Here is an 18,237-nt window from a genome sequence, read left to right as displayed (position 1 = left end):
ATTGGAACAACATAAGGACAACAAAAAGCATAAGTGCAATAAAAGAAAACTGGTCTCATATAGCCTACCACAGTATACAGAGCTAAGTTCTTTTTTTTTTTTGAAAGAGTAGAAAAGAGATAGATGTCAGAACTGATCAGTCAGGTGTTGACGGAAGAGATGTGTTTTCAGACGATTCTTAAAGATGGCTACAGAATCTGCTGCTCTTGTAGCAGCGGGCAGATCATTCCATAAATGTAGAACCGAGAAGGTATGTGAGAGAGATTTTTTACCTTTTTGGGATGGCACCACAAGACGTCGTTCGTTTGCAGAGCGTAGGGATCTGGTGGGTATATAAGTCTGCATTAGCGAGTGAAGATAAGGGGGTGCCAAATCAGTGGTGGTCTTGTAGGCCAGGTGCAGAGTCTTGAATTTGATTCGAGCGACTATATGGAGCCAATGTAACTTAATGAAGAGAGGAGTGACGTGTGCTCTCTTCGGTTCATTGAAGACCACTCTTGCCGCTGCATTCTGTATCATCTGTAGAGGTTTGGTTGTGCAAGCTGGAAGTCCAGCCAGTAGCGCATTGCAGTAGTCCAGTCTGGACAGAACAAGAGCCTGGACTAGGACTTGCGTAGCATGCTCGGATAGGAAAGGTCTAATTTTCCTAATATTGTAGAGGATGAATCTACAGGACCGGGTGGTGCTGGCAACCTGATCGGTGAAGTTAAGCTGTAAATCTTATCCCCAATTCTATTTCTTGTTGCCGTTGACTGGATCATGTGCAGAACCACAGCAGACAAGCCTAGAGGGATCCAGTGAACTCTTCTCTCAACTAGAAGATCTAGACTTTGCAGAAGACCTTGCTATAGTATCCTCCAAGCAAGACCACCTGCAGGAGAAAACAACTAGGCTGCACAACATTGCTAAACAGACAGGTCTTAACATCAATACCACCAAGACTCAAGTTATCAATCATGGATTGTTATATCAATCCAACTGTAAATGCACCTATTAGAGTGGATGGTAGCCCACTTGAGATGGTAGAGAAATTTACCTACCTGGGAAGTCTAGTTGGTACTGACAATGCAGTTGGCAAAGATATTAATTCACGTCTCGGGATGGCTCGTAGCACCTTCGACTTCTGGAATTCAAAACAGTACAGCCTGCGAACAAAGATCCGACTGTATAACAGCAATGTAAAGTCAATCTTGTTGTATGGCTCTGAATGCTCGAGAGTGGTGCAGAATGATATGAGTCAGCTGGATGTCTTTCAAAACTCTTGCTTGAGGAAAATATGTAGTATTTTCTAGCCAGAGAGAATTACAAATGTAGAGCTATACAGAATAACAAAGTGTCACAGTGTGGTGGTTGAGATCAAACGCAGACAGTTGAGATGGCTTGGGAATGTATTAAGAATGGACCAGCACTGCATCCCGAAAGTTGCACTTAGATGGACACCACCTGGTAAGAGAAGACAAGTAAGACCAAAGATCACCTGGAGGAGGACAGTGACATCAGAGCTGGCAGAAATGCACCTCACCTAGGGTGAGGCACAACATGTGGCCATGGATAGAGATGGTCGAGGCAGATGATAACGGCCTTATGTCCCATTGGGGATAAAGAGGATTAAGTAAGTAAGTAAGTAACCTTTATCTCCAATCCCAGATGGCAAGAAAGCAATTCATAAATAAAATATTGATGTCTAAGATTCTGTGAGCCCGAAGACTGTAGTTTAAGTCGTGAGTTTATCAATTTTTAGCTTAACCTTGTAATATGAATAAAGAGTGCTCATAAAAGGTTGTTCTAGTTTTATTTGAAATGAGTGGATGCTTGGACCCGGAAACGGTATTTCTTACATCACAACATAACAAGTGGATTCCTATGTACACATTCCTGCCTAATGTCTTGGAGTAATCCCAAATTCATTCTGAAAACACTGTGTAAACAAATCAGAAACATTTGTTTATTAAGTCAGTTGTGTAGTCTCAGAACCAGAAGACCTTCTGTTATTGTGCTGTCCCTGCTTTTTGTGTAAAAAAAGACAATTTTCAAACTTTCTTATTTTCAAACTTCAATTCATTCAATCATACCCAAGGTCTGCTTTCGGCTCTGAACCGCAAGTGATAAAAAAATTATGTTAATTCGTTATAACGAAATATTAATCCGTTAAAACGAGATGTTAATTCGTTATAACGACATATTAATCCATTAAAACGAGATATTAATTCGTTATGACGAAATATTAATCCGTTAAAACGAGATATTAATTCGTTATAACGAGATATTACAAGAAATTTTTATTTGTTAAAACGAAATATTACAAGAAATTTTAATTCGTTTTAACAATATATTAATCCATTAAAACGAGATACTATTCCGTTATAACGAAATACTAATCCGTTATAACGAAATACTAATCCGTTAAAACGAAATACTAATCCGTTAGAACGAAATACTAATCCGTTAAAACGAAATACTAATCCGTTATAACGAAATACTAATCCGTAAAAACGAAATACTAATCCGTAAAAATGAAATACTCATCCGTTAGAACGAAATACTAATCCGTAAAAACGAAATACTAATCCATTAGAACGAAATACTAATCCGTTAGAACGAAATACTAATCCGTTATAACGAAATACTAATCCGTTAAAACGAAATACTAATCCGTTAAAACGAGATACTAATCCGTTAAAACGAGATACTATTCCGTTATAACGAAATACTAATCCGTTAGAACGAAATACTAATCCGTTAGAACGAAATACTAATCCGTAAAAACGAAATACTAATCCGTTATAACGAAATACTAATCCGTAAATACGAAATACTAATCCGTTAAAACGAAATACTAATCCGTTATTACGAAATAACATCTCTGTATGTCAACTCCTTGATACCGGAGTTTGAGTCAGTGGCGTTTCATGACAGAAAACAATACGCTTTTACTTTGCTGCTGTGCTCGAATGAAACCGTACTGCTGGGAGCTGGTCAGCTGTAAACAAATACTTTTCTACCTCTTTCCACTTTAAAGATTAATATCTAACCACATGTGGTCTTGTGGCCCTGGATGGTACATGGATGTAAGGAATCGAGAGGAAACTAGAGCTGTAACTTGGGAGGGTAAGGTTTTACATTTACATTTTTTCAGCATATTCAAGTTTATGTGTTTAAAATTCAAACTCAGTTTGAGAAATTTGTATCTGGATTTATAGCTCTCTAAGCCCAGGCCTTGGGGTAGAAAAATAACCTTTCATCACTAGTTTTTAACCTTGGGAAACAACAGATAAAGATGTCACTCTGAGCTCATGCCAAGAGGAAAAGTCGTTCTGATAAAGTATGCAATCTGTCTGCCTCGGGAGAGAAAACTGAGAATGTTAAATCCAATCTCAGCCCACTGCATTTTCCCCTCTGTGAACACAATCTTTTCAGCTCAGAAATGTCAGCTACAACCAATGCAAGGCATGTCAGCTGGTGCCATGACTGCCAGAACAAATTGACAAATTGATTAACATCTTTTGCCTAAAATGACCTCACAATCTGAAACGGGCACCGTGAATAATGTTAGTTTACATACTGTAATTTACAGTGTTGAAAGCATTAATTAAACACAGATTTTGGCACAATAAGGACATTTGTAACACAATGGTTGTCTCTTGTCTGGGGTACATTTACATAGAGATCTGAATTATTTATTCTGGACAACGTTGTTTTCTTTAGCAACGTGGAACCCATCAACACAGGCACATGATGCATATAAAATACCAACAAATGCAAAAAACAGTACATAGATAATAATGTGTGTAGCAACGCTCAATAAAACGGGAAGGAAGAAGGCAGGAACCGGCGAACATTCAAACACTTTAATCAAAAATAAACAAACAATAATACGGAAGTAAAAGGCCAGCAGCCCCTCACGGACGACTGCCGGCCACACAAACATAAACACAAAACTTAACATTTCCGGGCCCGGTCCTCTCTCGTCGGCAGTCCCGTCGCTCGTCCTCTTATGCTCCCGAGCTCCGCCCTGAGGCATGTGGGACCGGTGCGCGTACAGCTGATACTCATTATCACTCACGCCACTGGCCCCGCCTTCTTGCCCCACGGTTCTCATCCCGCCTTCCTCGCTACAATGTGTAAAAGTGATCTTTGAATTAAAATAGTCATAAAAGTCATTGGTCATTGCATCTAACCACCCGACTACCTGCCCGCTAGATCCCGTTCCAACCCATCTACTTCAGGTCATCTCTCCATCGGTTGTCCGTGCTCTGACCCACATTATCAACTCTTCTCTCACCACTAGTACATTTCCCTCGGCTTTTAAGGAGGCCATATAACCCTGCTACTGAAGAAACCCACCCTTGATCCTGCACTGCTAGGAAACTACAGACCAGAATCTCTCTTCCCCTTCATTGCAAAAACCCTTGAGTGTGTGGTAGCTGACCAGCTCTCCTCATTTCTCACACAGAGCAACCTCTTGGACAGCAACCAGTCTGGTTTCAAAAGTGGTCATTCCACCGAGACTGCACTGCTCTCAGTCATCGAAGCCCTGAGACTGGCAAGGGTGACCTCTAAATCATCTGTGCTCATCCTCCTGGATCTATCTGCCACTTTCGACACTGTCAACAACCACTTCCTCCTGTCGACCCTCAAGACTGTGGGTGTCTCTGGAGCGACACTACGGTGGTTTGAGTCTTGCCTCTCGGATAGGTCATTCGGAGTATCTTGGAGAGGTGAGGTCTCTGTGTCCCATCATCTCAGTCCTGGGTACCCCAGAGCTCAGTTCTTGGACCGCTGCTCTTCTCCATATACACAACGTCCCTAAGCTCTGTCATTCGGAAACATGGCTTTTCCTATCACTGCTATGCGGATGACACACTGCTCCCCCTGTCATGTCAGCCTAATGGTCCGATGGTTTCTGAGCGCATCTCAGCATGCCTGAATGACATCTCACTCTGGATTATGGACCATCACCTGAACCTTGCAAAAACTGAACTGCTCGTGATCCCGGCCAACCAGAAAACTCAGCACGAACTTTCCATCCAACTAGGTTCATCAACCATTTCTCCTTCCAAAATGGCCAGAAACCTGGGAGTGGTAATTGATGATCAGCTGAACTTCACTGATCATGTTGCCAGCACCACCCGGTCCTGTAGATTCATCCTCTACAATATTAGGAGAATTAGACCTTTCCTGTCTGAGCATGCTACGCAAGTTCTTGTCCAGGCTCTTGTCCTGTCCAGACTGGACTATTGCAATGTTCTACTGGCTGGTCTTCCAGCTTGTACAACCAGACATCTTCAGATGATCCAGAATGCAGCAGCAAGAGTGGTCTTCAACGAGCCGAAGAGAGCGCACGTCACTCCTCTCTTCGTTAGGTTGCACTGACTCCCTATAGTCGCTCCCAACCAATTTAAATCTCTGCTCTTGGCCTACAAAACCACCACTGGTTCGGCACCCCCATATCTTCACTCGCTAATTCAGATTTATGTACCTGCCCGATCCCTGTGCTCTGCAATCGAACAACTTCTTGTGGTGCCATCCCACAAAGGGAAAAATCACTCTCACGCACTTTCTACATATGTGTTCCACTACTCTGGAACGATCTCCCTCTTGCCACAAGATCAGTGGATTCTGTAGCGGTCTTTAAGAATCGGCTATAAACACATCTCTTCCGTCAACATCTGACCCATTAGTACAGTCTTCTACTTCTTTTCTACTTTCCTACCCCCCCAAAAAAAAATTCTTAGCTTCGTATACTGTGATAGGCTGACTGAGACCAGTTGTACTGCACCTATGCATTGTGGTTCTTTTGTTGCACAAATTGCTTCTACTGTTTTTCCCCTACTTTGTACGTCGCTTTGGATAAAAGAGTCTGCTAAATGACTAAATGTAAATGTAAAAGGTCCAAAACATTTTAATTAACAAAGTAATATAAAACAAAATACCATTTATTAAAAATAACTTAATTATTTATTTATCTTGTCATAATGTTTATGGCTGTTTAGAGCGGATCCTTCATTTGCCTAATCAGTTGCAAATTAAGTGACAACTAAGACAGGTGGCAGCTGCCCGGGTTATGCCCTTTCGCTGATGGATGTGTGAGGAGTGAGGAGGACACAAAACTGTGTCATAGAAAACAATATGCATACTCAACAACACCTGGGCTAACATATTCAAACACATTGGACTAGGTAACAAACAAGCTGTCGTGACAAGAAAAATTGTATACAGCTGAGGGTGAGAAGGTTAAACAGTGAGTTGCTAATCATGTTTTTGAGCTGCATTTCAATATGAAATCCTAGCACCAGTATTCTTATTATTTTAACCAGTGACCAAGATTCTCCATTGATGCTGCTCTAATTTTAAGCAACCCTGTTGTAATAAGAAATACTAAATTAAAATGTTATGGATATTTAAAACCATTTAATGTGTGTAACATACTGTAATATTATTGGACTGAGTAGTTAGTCTAGTGAAGAAATAAAAAATAGCTAGCTGTGAGTAAAAATATTATATATTTATATTATTTTATATTTTATTATTACTGCCCAGCGTTCATTCAAGGACATTGTCTTGTAACAAAGGGTTACTTAATAATCACATTTTCTATAATTGTACAAAGTAAAATTAAACATAAATATTCTTCAGCAAAATCTGGTTTGCTCTGCTCTGCGTTTTAATTATTTGCTGTGCTGTAAACATTTATGCTTTGCAAATGTTAACGTTAGCTGTCTAATCTGCCATCTTTTTCAAAACGTGTGAAAATGTACTCAAATGTACTCCTGCATCCTTAATTTGAAATAGTAGTCTAGATTAAAAAAAAACTAGGATTACTTAAGCAAAATATTTATATCGCTTTTGTCTTTTTTTACATTTTACTTCACCCAAAAATGAAAATTCTGTCATTTACTCATCCTCAGATTGTTCCAAATGTTTACAGGTTTGGAACAATCTGAGGGTGAGTAGGCTAAATGATGACAGAATATTTTGGGTAAAGTATCCCTTTTACCGGACCTGGCACGAGTATGTTTTGCTGGGTAAGCATTGATATCAGAGCACTTAAATTACACCCAGAGCTAAGTAACTTATAAGAAAATATATTCCTTACCCTTACAGTCCCATGCGCATGGATGCCTCGTTTAAACATCATTTCGTTGATCAAACGTCTTTAGTAATAAATGCATTATCATTGTTAAATGAAGACGACACTGGAGCCTTCCTCTTTGTTTTTTACATTAGAATGTGCATTCGTTTGACGTACGTTGTCATTGGAAACTACTGTCTGCGATAAAACTACGCTTCCCAAAAGCACTTGCACTTTGGTTGTTAAATTCCCATAAGGCTGCTCGTCGTCTACTTCTACAGGAAGGTCGATTTGTTCAGAGCGCTCGTACACATTACCCTTCAACCATGCTCGGGCAAGCAGTTAGAAGATTTGGAACCTCCGCGGTTCGCTCCAGTCACTATGCTGAGGGACCAGGGAAGGTAAATGAATATATTCTTATTTTATTAGTTCGTTTATTTAGACTAACGTTAATCGGTCTTCCATGTAACGTCACACGGCCTGTTGTTCATCTGCCTCTAAATCGGAGGTCGTTCCAGTTTAATAAAGAATGTAACTTAAGTTAATTAATTTTAAGGATTCTTGAAGGCCAACAGTTGGCTCTGTTTATGTATGTTTTTTATTCCAAGAACTGTGACTTTGATAGTTTAAGGAGAAGTAATTGTATTAGCCTGTATCCGTAGCTTAGCTTAGCATGTTTGACAGATAAGGCCATTGCGTGTTAACTGCTAATTTTACGCCAAGAAACACCTTTACTGATCTTTCTTTACTGAACTTTAATGTAGTTCGTATTAGTGAGTAATACGTTGATTTGCATGTATGTAACTATGTAGTTAATTTATGCCACGATAGTGTATAATGTCCTTGTTAGCAGTGCAGCTCTGTTCATTAGCTTAACCTATTTCTGTCATACAGTAAGTTAGGTATAAGTTACAGTTGTTTGGGCAAAACTAAAATGGTTGAGTAATGTAATTCGGGCAGTTTTGACGGAGACGGAGCTGGTCTCTCTGGTAGTCATTAAAGAGCCCTAGCAAGGTCACAGAATGCTGTTTTAATAGGCACTTGAAATGGCACTGCCTTTAGATATTACCTTTTGTTTTTTTCCTTATATACTGTTTACTCGTTGTTTTAAATATCACAAACTTTACATTTTTCAGAACCTGCCATTCTCAGTAGACAACAAGTGGAGGCTTCTGGGCTCAATGGTGCTGTTCTTTGGCAGTGGATTTGCCTTCCCATTCATTGTTGTCAGGCATCAGATCCTGAAGAAGTAAATCTCTTACAAGACACTCACTGTAAGATATTTATTCAAGTCAAATTTGATTTATAGGAACAATTTTGCTTTTACAGTGTCTGATTTCACTGTGTTTTTTTTTCCACAGTACTGCTCTCATCTTCTTCCATCGTGGATCCTGTAATGTTGTTGTAAATAAAGTGACAGATTACATTAACACTTTTTTTTCGTCTTCATCTTTTCAAAAACTTAGACCCCATCCACACAAAGGCAGAGCTTTTCCTAGCCGATCTCTTTTCCTTTTAATTCCAAAAAACCTGCGTTGTGTCATATCTGTGTGTACACGAAACCACTGAAACCGACTCAAAATGATGTAGTATACATGCCAAATCACTATGTGGTGCTGTAATTCTGCCACGGAGATGCATTAAGAACAGAGAGATTACCTTGCGTGCTGGGGTGATGAAATCGTTACAGTATATCAGAAAATATACTGATTGGCTGTACACACGAAAACACAAGGGTGTCGTTTTCAAATTTATTCACTCTAGGACCCATTTCAAAAATAGCAGTTTCAGGCTCCCGAAAACCTGGTACGATACAACAATTTTCGCAAACAGCTAAACGCGTCTCCTTGTGGATTGCCTCTTAGTTTGACCTAAAAGGCAAACTTTGTATACTTATGAATTTTGAACATTTCTCCTATCTCAACCAAAATGGCAATAATTTAAGAAATCACTGGTTGATGCCTCTTATCATTTTACAAATGTTTGTTTATGCATATGACTCTATACACACTTCACTTTTGTGTGTTTGTACACAGATGGAAGATCAGTTACCAAACTACGAAGGGCTGCACTATTGTAGTTCCTTTAATTAAAATAAAATCTTGTTTTCCAGATTGTCTAACAATGAGGTGATGCTTGTGAATTATTAAATACTTTGTAAATTATAACTGTGCCCTAACTTTAGTAAGTTTTCATGGACTTGTTGCAATTATATTATTTTTTTAAATATTGTTGACAATGACAGGTTGCTATAGTTGCAGCAATACTTGCTCGTTGCCTAAATGTAAATTTCTTTAAATGGTGTTTATTTGATGATGACCCTAGTGAAAAAAAAAAATGCTAAGTATACTTGCATCCAGACTAATTGTCAGTATGCTTTAAGTGTATTAATGATTAGTTAATTTAAAGTGTGCTATTTTGGAACAACTAATTTTGTGCTAAGTACATTTTATTTGTAATTAAATTGTAGTAAAGCATAACTATAAGTGTATTTAGTGTACTTTTATGTGCTAAATTGGAACAACTTTAAGTATACTTAGTACACTTTAAGTATATGCCTGTGTAAGATAATGGCATGCTTGATTAGTGATATTAAAGTGTACTTTTTTGTATTACAAGTACATTACAAATTAATTAAGACTGTCTTCAAAACACAAAAGTAATATACCATAAATATATTATTTTTGAGTAAAAATATGCTACTTTTCCCCCAATGCTGAATGCACTTGTTGTCAGGGTCATTACAATAAATTACATGTAACTTCAATAACAGACAGATACACATAATGAACAACTCAAACAGTGTTTATTTAAACCTCACATGGTTTTAGCATTGGAAAACAGAAAAAAATGTACCATGTTTTAAAATAAAAAGAATTCTGAAAGAAAACAAAATTTAAATTTTCTTGCTAAATTGCTCATTGTTGCACTTGCGTCTGATGGCCGCTCGCACATCAGACGCAGTTGTGTGTGGAAACTCCACAAGAACAGCATCTGTTAACAAAGTAAAAGAGGTAAGGTCAGAGAGCATACAAATGTTTGTTTCCACTACATCAGACAGTTAACATCATGTATTAAACCCAAACTACTTAATTAAAGTACATCATGAATAGCAGTGAGGAAATGTATCAGTATGTCATGTCAATATTGCTTCCAGTGTATTAATCAAACATAGAGTATACAAGAGAGGTAACATCGCAATATAAATCAAATGATACGACACCATTCAAGTTGTATAGTATTTATATTACTGATCAGGCTAAATTGTAAAAGAAACATGTACATTTTCTATAAAGCTGCTTTGAAATGGTGTGTATTGTGAAAAACACTATACAAAATAATTGGAACATTTTATTTTATGAATAGTAAAAAAAAGAGAGGTTAGAAAGTCTATTGGAAACACAGTCCCTGAAGTAAAAGAAATGACAGAAAATACATCTGCAAGAAGTACAAAAGGGGTCTGCATGGGGATGACATTTATAGATGGATGTCTTTGGATACACCAAATACTGGCTGACATGATAACTACCAGTCTGCAGAAGTACTTACTGTTGTTGCACAACTCAGTTACATATTTGTAATAAAATCACATCAATAATGTTAGTTTATAATTATACATATGTACTTGTTCTGCAGTAATGTAATGCATATATGTATTTACTTTCTTATATTTAATATTGAGCAGGGGTATACTCACTTCTGTTGTATACTGTATTTAAAGGCTATTATGGCTGGTTTAAAAATACTGACTTTCAATTGTAACCGATTCGTATTTTGATGAACTGATGTCATTTCTTAAATCCCAATAACATTTTTCAGTCTAGCTGTTTTCAGTTGATGAATGAACATCAAGCATCCCTCTTATTCAGTAAATAGCAATAAGCCTTGTGCTTTTTTTACTTTTGTTAAGAAAAAGTATGTCTCAAATTCTTTTCATTTCATTAAGAATTTCAAACAATAAATAACACTTTGGTGTGAGAGACTGCTGTAGTGCCTCAGTTCAAGTGGCATGTGATCCAATCAATATTTATGTCATTACAGAGCTAAAAATTACTGTTAAGCTTAATTGTGGTAATATTGTAGTACAACTGAGTTTGTTTCCCTTCAGAAAGCTTTTCCTTACTGTCAAAAGATATATCCCAATTAATCAATATAAAATTGAATCATAAGTTGATACTCAGACCCTAACATTTACTTAATTTACAAATAATTAACTCAAGAAAATTGCAGACCTGTTATGGCCTGCACTTTTTCAACATCCAGCTGTTTTTTGGGGGGGCCCCCTCTTCCAGATTTTCCTGTTAGGGTAGACTCTGCCAGCAGTTCCTTTGTGAACACCAGAACAGCCAGCTCCTGGGCAAAAATTGTGATCCGAGATCTGTTCAGCCGCTGGAAGGCCCTCTTCGGAACACTCACTCCACTTCCAGCCAAGGAGTGCTGTATAAAGAGCAGGAGGGAGAGAGAAAGAGAGACTCAACTGACAAATTAATACATAGTAGGGAGATACCTATGATGAATACATTTTATTCCAATATGTGCAAAAAACAAGCTTTTTTGGAAAAACAATGCTAGCAGTAAGTAAGTTTCACTATAGAGTTGTATGACAGTCTGTTAATATTTGTGGTTACTCTTGTAACCTTACCAGTTTAAACTCTCAATCAATTTAAGCCATTTAAAGGCAATCAAATGTGAAAGAACAGCAAGCAAGTAATGAATTGAGTCCCTGACAGATGGATCACTTTAATATTAATCCATTTTAACATAAAATTACATGGTAGAGATTCTGCATTCTAAACATCTATGAATTGACTATACTGTAGATCTTAGCCCTTAAGTGTAACATACCATTTCAATTTCACTGGCCAAAGTACTAGAGACAGATGACATTCCTGATGAGGGGATCCCACCGGGTGAGGCAATCAATGATTGGACACACTGCACACACTCCTTCATTGATTTAATCATTTCTGGGAGCTCTATGTGACAGTAAGGGGAAAAAAGGTAAGTTAGTGTTGTTTGACTAATAAGAACATTTGTCTTGTGCATCTTAGGCATTTGACAGATGGATGAAATGTAAAAGCTGGCCAGTATTATATAAATATTGGTACTAATGTTCAGTGCAGGGCAGTCATGCGTATTGTGGCACTTTGCACTGTAATGTCAATCCCACCAATGCCAACATGAAAAAACCTACCACGAAGGGATGTCAGAATTTCTTCATCCATTTGGAACAGCATTTTCGGCCCAGTGTTAGAGTCCTTTATCTGCAAACAAACAATGAAATATAAGCACATTTAAACTTTTTATTAAAGTCACATATCTCGTTAACGTGTTTGTTACAATAAAAAAAAGCAGGAAAGAAACTGAGAAAAAAAATTATGATGCTCAAATTTAAATTCCACTGTAAAACAGCGGCAGGCCTTAATGCTAAGGACTTTTGCTACTGCCCTGCTTGGGCCAATGCTTCAAAATTTTACTTGGCCTGCCAAAAATTCACTGGTCACTGGCCAAAATCAAAGTAATAAAGTCAAAAAGCCAAGAGAGCACAAACCCCATCAGGTGACAGAAATGGATAAAAACCCTTAAAAAAAGTCATCTTGCCTTTCTCTGGGTTGAGGTTAGACCAAAGTCTTCATCTAAGTCATTGGCCTGAAACTAAAAAAAAGTATTAAGAGATGTGTGAAAATCAATAGAGAAACAATTTGTGTACAGGAGAGTACATAGATAACAGCTAAGAAAGAAATATGACTCACCATTTCAGGACTCCCTGTTTGTAGCATCATCAGAACTGGTGTGACGGAGTGGGCTCGCTATATTTGTGACCTCATCAGAACTGATATGATGATCGGAAGTGAATGCCATGGGTCTGGCAGCCTTCTTAGTCTTTGCTTGCTTTACCTGGACAAAAATGTTAATAAGGAAAAAATAAAGAAAAACTATAAGCAGCTATATAAATGCTTATTCTGATTGAATGAAGAGTTATTTTTATTGCGGTCCAGTTTATAAAACATTCAAACCACAAAAAAATGTAGCCAAATATTCAATAAAACAGTATGCATACGTTATGAAGACATTGTGGAACTTCATCCTCAGAGCTGGTGCTTTGATCTTGTGTGTCTACGGCCCTGCTCTGAGAAAGGGAATTCTTCAGTTTTTGTAACACCTGGTCTCTGGCTGCTTCTTTAATCTTGGTTTGCTTTGCCTGAAAAAAATGTAGGGGGTAATAAATAAAAAAATTGTTAACATCTTCACAATGTCACATTCATGCTGGTATACTGAAATTTGAAGCAGGTTTTTTTCTGATTAGAAAATATTTTGGCAGCAGTCACAATGAATCTTTGTCTGGCCAAAGCTTTATTTGACCAATTTTTGTTATGTCTGAGATTACTGCTTTGTTGTCAGATGGCAGCATGACACACTTTATTTATAAACTTAATGTGATTAGAACAGTGTGAATACAAATGCTGCATGTCTTTTAAGAAACTCATAACTTCATGTTCTTTGGCTTTTTATGAAATGGCCTTCCAGTGAAAAAATACTGTATTTTTTTAATACTGTAATTTTCCCCCCTTTTCTAATTGTATGTCTTACTTGTGGACTTTCTGCATGAGAGATGTCTCTATAGCTTCGACTATGAATTAAACATATATAGTGTTTATTGCTCCATAATGCGTACAATTCCCCAATTTAAGTACAAATAGAGAAAAACAAAGTACTACTCTTAAGGAAAGAATTTTAAAAATTAACATGATAATGCATCCGTTTTTTTCAAGTGCACACAGTTGTGAACTAACTGAGGTAACGTTAGTTAGAGACTCTGATGACAAGAGTATAGGAGATTTTTCCTCAATGGATGTTTAGATAGGCTCATATTTAATATTACATGCATGGAATCTTCTGGCAAATTAAGAAATTACTATCACTATCAAATTGTCAATATTACATAGAGACTCATCCATATCCACTTACCAGCCGGGTTTTTTTAGCCTCCACCTTGTTGTTGGTGTCCAACATTTTCTTTTTGACACGAACACCCCTGCTTTCATCCTTTTTCCATATGTCCTTTCCCAAAATAAGTAAGTTTTTCTTCACGACGAGGTCTTTGAACGAATCTGATAATAGGTGCAAATAAAGTTTAGCCTACACCTGCTAACGTTACGAAAAAGGCGACACAACAGCGCAATAAAACACTTGAAAGTGTATACAAGAAATAAAAATACAGACCTCCAAACAGCATGACTTTTGCAGGCACAGTCTTCTCTGGTTCTTTACGTGTAGGCCACTTTATTTCTAGCCAATTGTCGTCTCCATCAAGGTCAGGTTTTGACGTAACTTGACTAAGCTGGTCTTTATTAGCTAGAAGGATCGATGTACTCTCCACTTTTAATGACTTATCATATAAGTAATAAATTGCAAACTGGAACGGCATTGTGTCTTAGTAACGTATCCTGCTGCAAAAGACGTTGCGTAGCGCGGGAGCATCCAGCGACGTGAGTACCATCTGCTGCTCTGATTGGCTGAAGGCAACATTAAGACACTTGATTGGACACATACCTTGGCGCCGATTTTCTCAAAATAAAAACTGTAGAATCCAGTAGTTAATACCCTGAAATCATCATGGCATCAAAACGACAGTATAAGACACTTTTAAAATCCGATGGGACCCAACCAGATACGCCAAGAACCTCAAAATACAGAAAACTTCAACAGAAAAAGGTAAACGAAAAACATATTTTTTTTCCTTTTGCAGTATTATCAATCTTAATTATTCTCATATCGTCCTGAGACCCAGAAACGTTTTTTTTTATTTAGTATTTTTTTCCATGTCATTAACGTTACATTGTTTACCACAATATATATATATATACGTGTGTGTGTGTGTGTGTGTGTGTGTGCGTGCGTGCGTGCGTGCGTGCGTGCGTGTGTGTGTGTGTGTGTGTATATATATATATATATTATTCATGTTATATTATGCTTACTGGTTTTTTAAAATCATTTACATTTATGCATTTGGCAGACGCTAAAAACGAATTATATTTCATTATGCTACACATTTGTAAGTTTGTGCAATCCCTAGAATCGAACCAATGACCTTGGCGTTGCTAGCACCATGCTCTAGCCACTGAGCCACAGGAAAGCTGTGATCACCTATCACAATCTTGTATAACAGTAATCATTATCAGGTTATGAATATCAAGGGCCTGAAAGCTACAAAGACTGCTGTGGGAAATGGTTAATGGGCAGACCATTCAATACATTGTACAAACCCGATTCCAAAAAAGTTGGGACACTGTACAAATTGTGAATAAAAACAGAATGCAATGATGTGGAAGTTTCAAATTTCAATATTTTATTCAGAATACAACATAGATGACATATCAAATGTTTAAACTGAGAGAATGTATCATTTTAAGGGAAAAATAAGTTGATTTTAAATTTCATGGCATCAACACATCTCAAAAAAGTTGGGACAAGGCCATGTTTACCACTGTGTGGCATCCCCTCTTCTTTTTTATAACAGTCTGCAAACGTCTGGGGACTGAGGAGACAAGTTGCTCAAGTAGGAATAGGAATGTTGTCCCATTCTTGTCTAATACAGGCTTCTAGTTGCTCGACTGTCTTAGGGTCTTCTTTGTCGCATCTTCCTCTTTATGATGCGCCAAATGTTTTCTATGGGTGAAAGATCTGGACTGCAGGCTGGCCATTTCAGTACCCGGATCCTTCTTCTACGCAGCCATGATGTTGTAATTGATGCAGTATGTGGTCTGGCATTGTCATGTTGAAAATGCAAGGTCTTCCCTGAAAGAGACGACGTCTGGATGGGAGCATATGTTGTTCTAGAACTTGGATATACCTTTCAGCATTGATGGTGCCTTTCCAGATGTGTAAGCTGCCCATGCCACACGCACTCATGCAACCCCATACCATCAGAGATGCAGGCTTCTGAACTGAGCGCTGATAACAACTTGGGTTGTCCTTGTCCTCTTTAGTCCGGATGACATGGCGTCCCAGTTTTCCAAAAAGAACTTCATATTTTGATTCGTCTGACCACAGAACAGTTTTCCACTTTGCCACAGTCCATTTTAAATGAGCCTTGGCCCAGAGAAAACGCCTGCGCTTCTGGATCATGTTTAGATATGGCTTCTTTTTTGACCTATAGAGTTTTAGCCGGCAACAGTGAATGGCACGGTGGATTGTGTTCACCGACAATGTTTTCTGGAAGTATTCCTGAGCCCATGTTGTGATTTCCATTACAGTAGCATTCCTGTATGTGATGCAGTGCCGTCTAAGGGCCCGAAGATCACGGGCATCCAGTATGGTTTTCCGGCCTTGACCCTTACGCACAGAGATTGTTCTAGATTCTCTGAATCTTTGGATGATATTATGCACTGTAGATGATGATAACTTCAAACTCTTTGCAATTTTTCTCTGAGAAACTCCTTTCTGATATTGCTCCACTATTTTTCGCCGCAGCATTGGGGGAATTGGTGATCCTCTGCCCATCTTGACTTCTGAGAGACACTGCCACTCTGAGAGGCTCTTTTTATACCCAATCATGTTGCCAATTGACCTAATAAGTTGCAAATTGGTCCTCCAGCTGTTCCTTATATGTACATTTAACTTTTCCGGCCTCTTATTGCTACCTGTCCCAACTTTTTTGGAATGTGTAGCTCTCATGAAATCCAAAATGAGCCAATATTTGGCATGACATTTCAAAATGTCTCACTTTCAACATTTGATATGTTATCTATATTCTATTGTGAATAAATATAAGTTTATGAGATTCGTAAATTATTGCATTCCTTTTTTATTCACAATTTGTACAGCGTCCCAACTTTTTTGGAATCGGTGTACTATAAACTGTATCTAATTTGCATATTATTGTGTTCTTGGGTCAACAGTAATGAAAAATGAAGTGTAATAATGGGAGTAATAATTTACAACATTTTCATAGTAATATGTAATATTTCATAGGAATATTAATATATAATTACTTTCCCTATTCACTTATTGTGTCCTCCCAAACTGCCTGGTAAACATGATTTACTTCCTGCATAAACTGCTAAGACTAGTCTTACTAGTTCATTCACATTTTTTTCTAAGTATGTTCATTCCTTTTTTTAGTCAGTTACATAAAACCAGAGATTGGTGTAAATTAATATTCTATAAGGTTAAACTGATTGCCCTTTGATTAACTAATTGGTCATACTATCACTTAAGACACTGTCTTAAACGGCTTTGTTTATGCAACTGGCCCCCGATGTCCTCTACAGTGGCCCTGTTTTGTAACAGAAAGTCATATTTGTTATATTTCTGCAAAAGTGCTTCATTTAATCTTTAAATTAATTCAGTCATTTTTAAAGACTAAGGAGAAGTTTTTGTCATGGTAAAAACTTCAAACATTTGGTCTCTTTGAAAGTAATGTGCTCTTTACAGGGCATCCACTTGTCCTGTAAAGCTGTTACATGTGTGGTGTCAGAGAAATTCACTCAAATATAATGTCTACTACAGTGGTCAAAAGTCTATTCCTGGGTCACAGGAGGATATTATTATTTAATATTTTTTTAACTTTTGTGTACAAAAATACACTTTTGCCTAAACAAAAGGTACATAGACTTAAAATGTTTACTATAACTCACTGTACTTCAGAAATGTTAAAAAGGAGACATCACAAGTACTGAACTATTAGATAGCAGTTACTTTAAGTTATTTAATTTTGTTTGTACACTGAAAAAAATAATCTATTGGATTTACTTAATTTTAATGTGTACATCGGTCCCACATGATCAGATTGTGTTGAACCAACTTAATTTTCCTTAATTAATTTTTGTGTGTCAGACCAACACATTTAATTTATATTACACTAGTTAAAACAATCATGTTGATTGAAAGTGTTATTTCTCATTAATGTAAAACAAATTAATTGTGTAATGTTGAAGTATCTTCATCAAGTCATAGGTACCAGATTTTCATTTGTAATTCCAACTGAATTTCTGAATGCTAATATGTTATATTAAGTAACTCTCACACGATTTCTTATTGCTTTAAGTAAACTTTATCCAAATGTATTGTTACTGTGTGTAAATGTGTGAATACAAAAATCATTAAAATACATAGGACTGACAAAAAAGGCAGATAGTCAGGTTGTATTGAATTGTAAAACT

General features: G+C 37.4%; 1 protein-coding gene and 1 long non-coding RNA gene across 2 annotated transcripts; both read right to left on the bottom strand.

Annotated features, from left to right (window-relative positions):
• Window positions 1-217: 217 nt before the first annotated feature.
• Window positions 218-7,385, bottom strand: LOC130550282 (uncharacterized). The gene is made up of 3 exons (XR_008962380.1): window positions 7,097-7,385; window positions 1,041-1,145; window positions 218-871 (listed from the first exon to the last, which is right to left on the bottom strand). It is a non-coding gene; the product is annotated as an uncharacterized LOC130550282 (long non-coding RNA).
• A 1,054-nt stretch (window positions 7,386-8,439) lies between these two features.
• On the bottom strand, window positions 8,440-14,547 carry LOC130550283 (uncharacterized). Its single transcript, XM_057327708.1, has 9 exons — window positions 14,297-14,547; window positions 14,042-14,184; window positions 13,134-13,274; window positions 12,896-12,970; window positions 12,674-12,727; window positions 12,267-12,336; window positions 11,918-12,048; window positions 11,305-11,509; window positions 8,440-10,066 (listed from the first exon to the last, which is right to left on the bottom strand). Exons 1-9 carry the CDS (start codon window positions 14,499-14,501, stop codon window positions 9,969-9,971), a joined length of 1,122 nt encoding a protein of 373 aa, XP_057183691.1. The 5' UTR covers window positions 14,502-14,547; the 3' UTR covers window positions 8,440-9,968.
• Between the last annotated feature and the right edge of the window lie 3,690 nt (window positions 14,548-18,237).

Source organism: Triplophysa rosa, unplaced genomic scaffold (assembly GCF_024868665.1).
Source record: "Triplophysa rosa unplaced genomic scaffold, Trosa_1v2 scaffold275_ERROPOS56349, whole genome shotgun sequence".
NCBI classification, from domain to species: Eukaryota; Metazoa; Chordata; class Actinopteri; order Cypriniformes; family Nemacheilidae; genus Triplophysa; species Triplophysa rosa.
Note: the sequence above shows the minus strand (reverse complement) of the source record. Positions and strands in the feature narration are given on the sequence as shown.

Coding starts and splice junctions, on each gene's coding strand:
- LOC130550283 (XM_057327708.1), bottom strand. CDS start 14,501: ATGCCGTTCCAGTTTGCAATTTATTACTTATATGATAAGTCATTAAAA. Junction 13,275..14,041: donor AGGCTAAAAAAACCCGGCTG/GTAAGTGGATAT, acceptor CATTTTTTTCAG/GCAAAGCAAACCAAGATTAA. Junction 12,971..13,133: donor TTCCACAATGTCTTCATAAC/GTATGCATACTG, acceptor ATTTTTGTCCAG/GTAAAGCAAGCAAAGACTAA.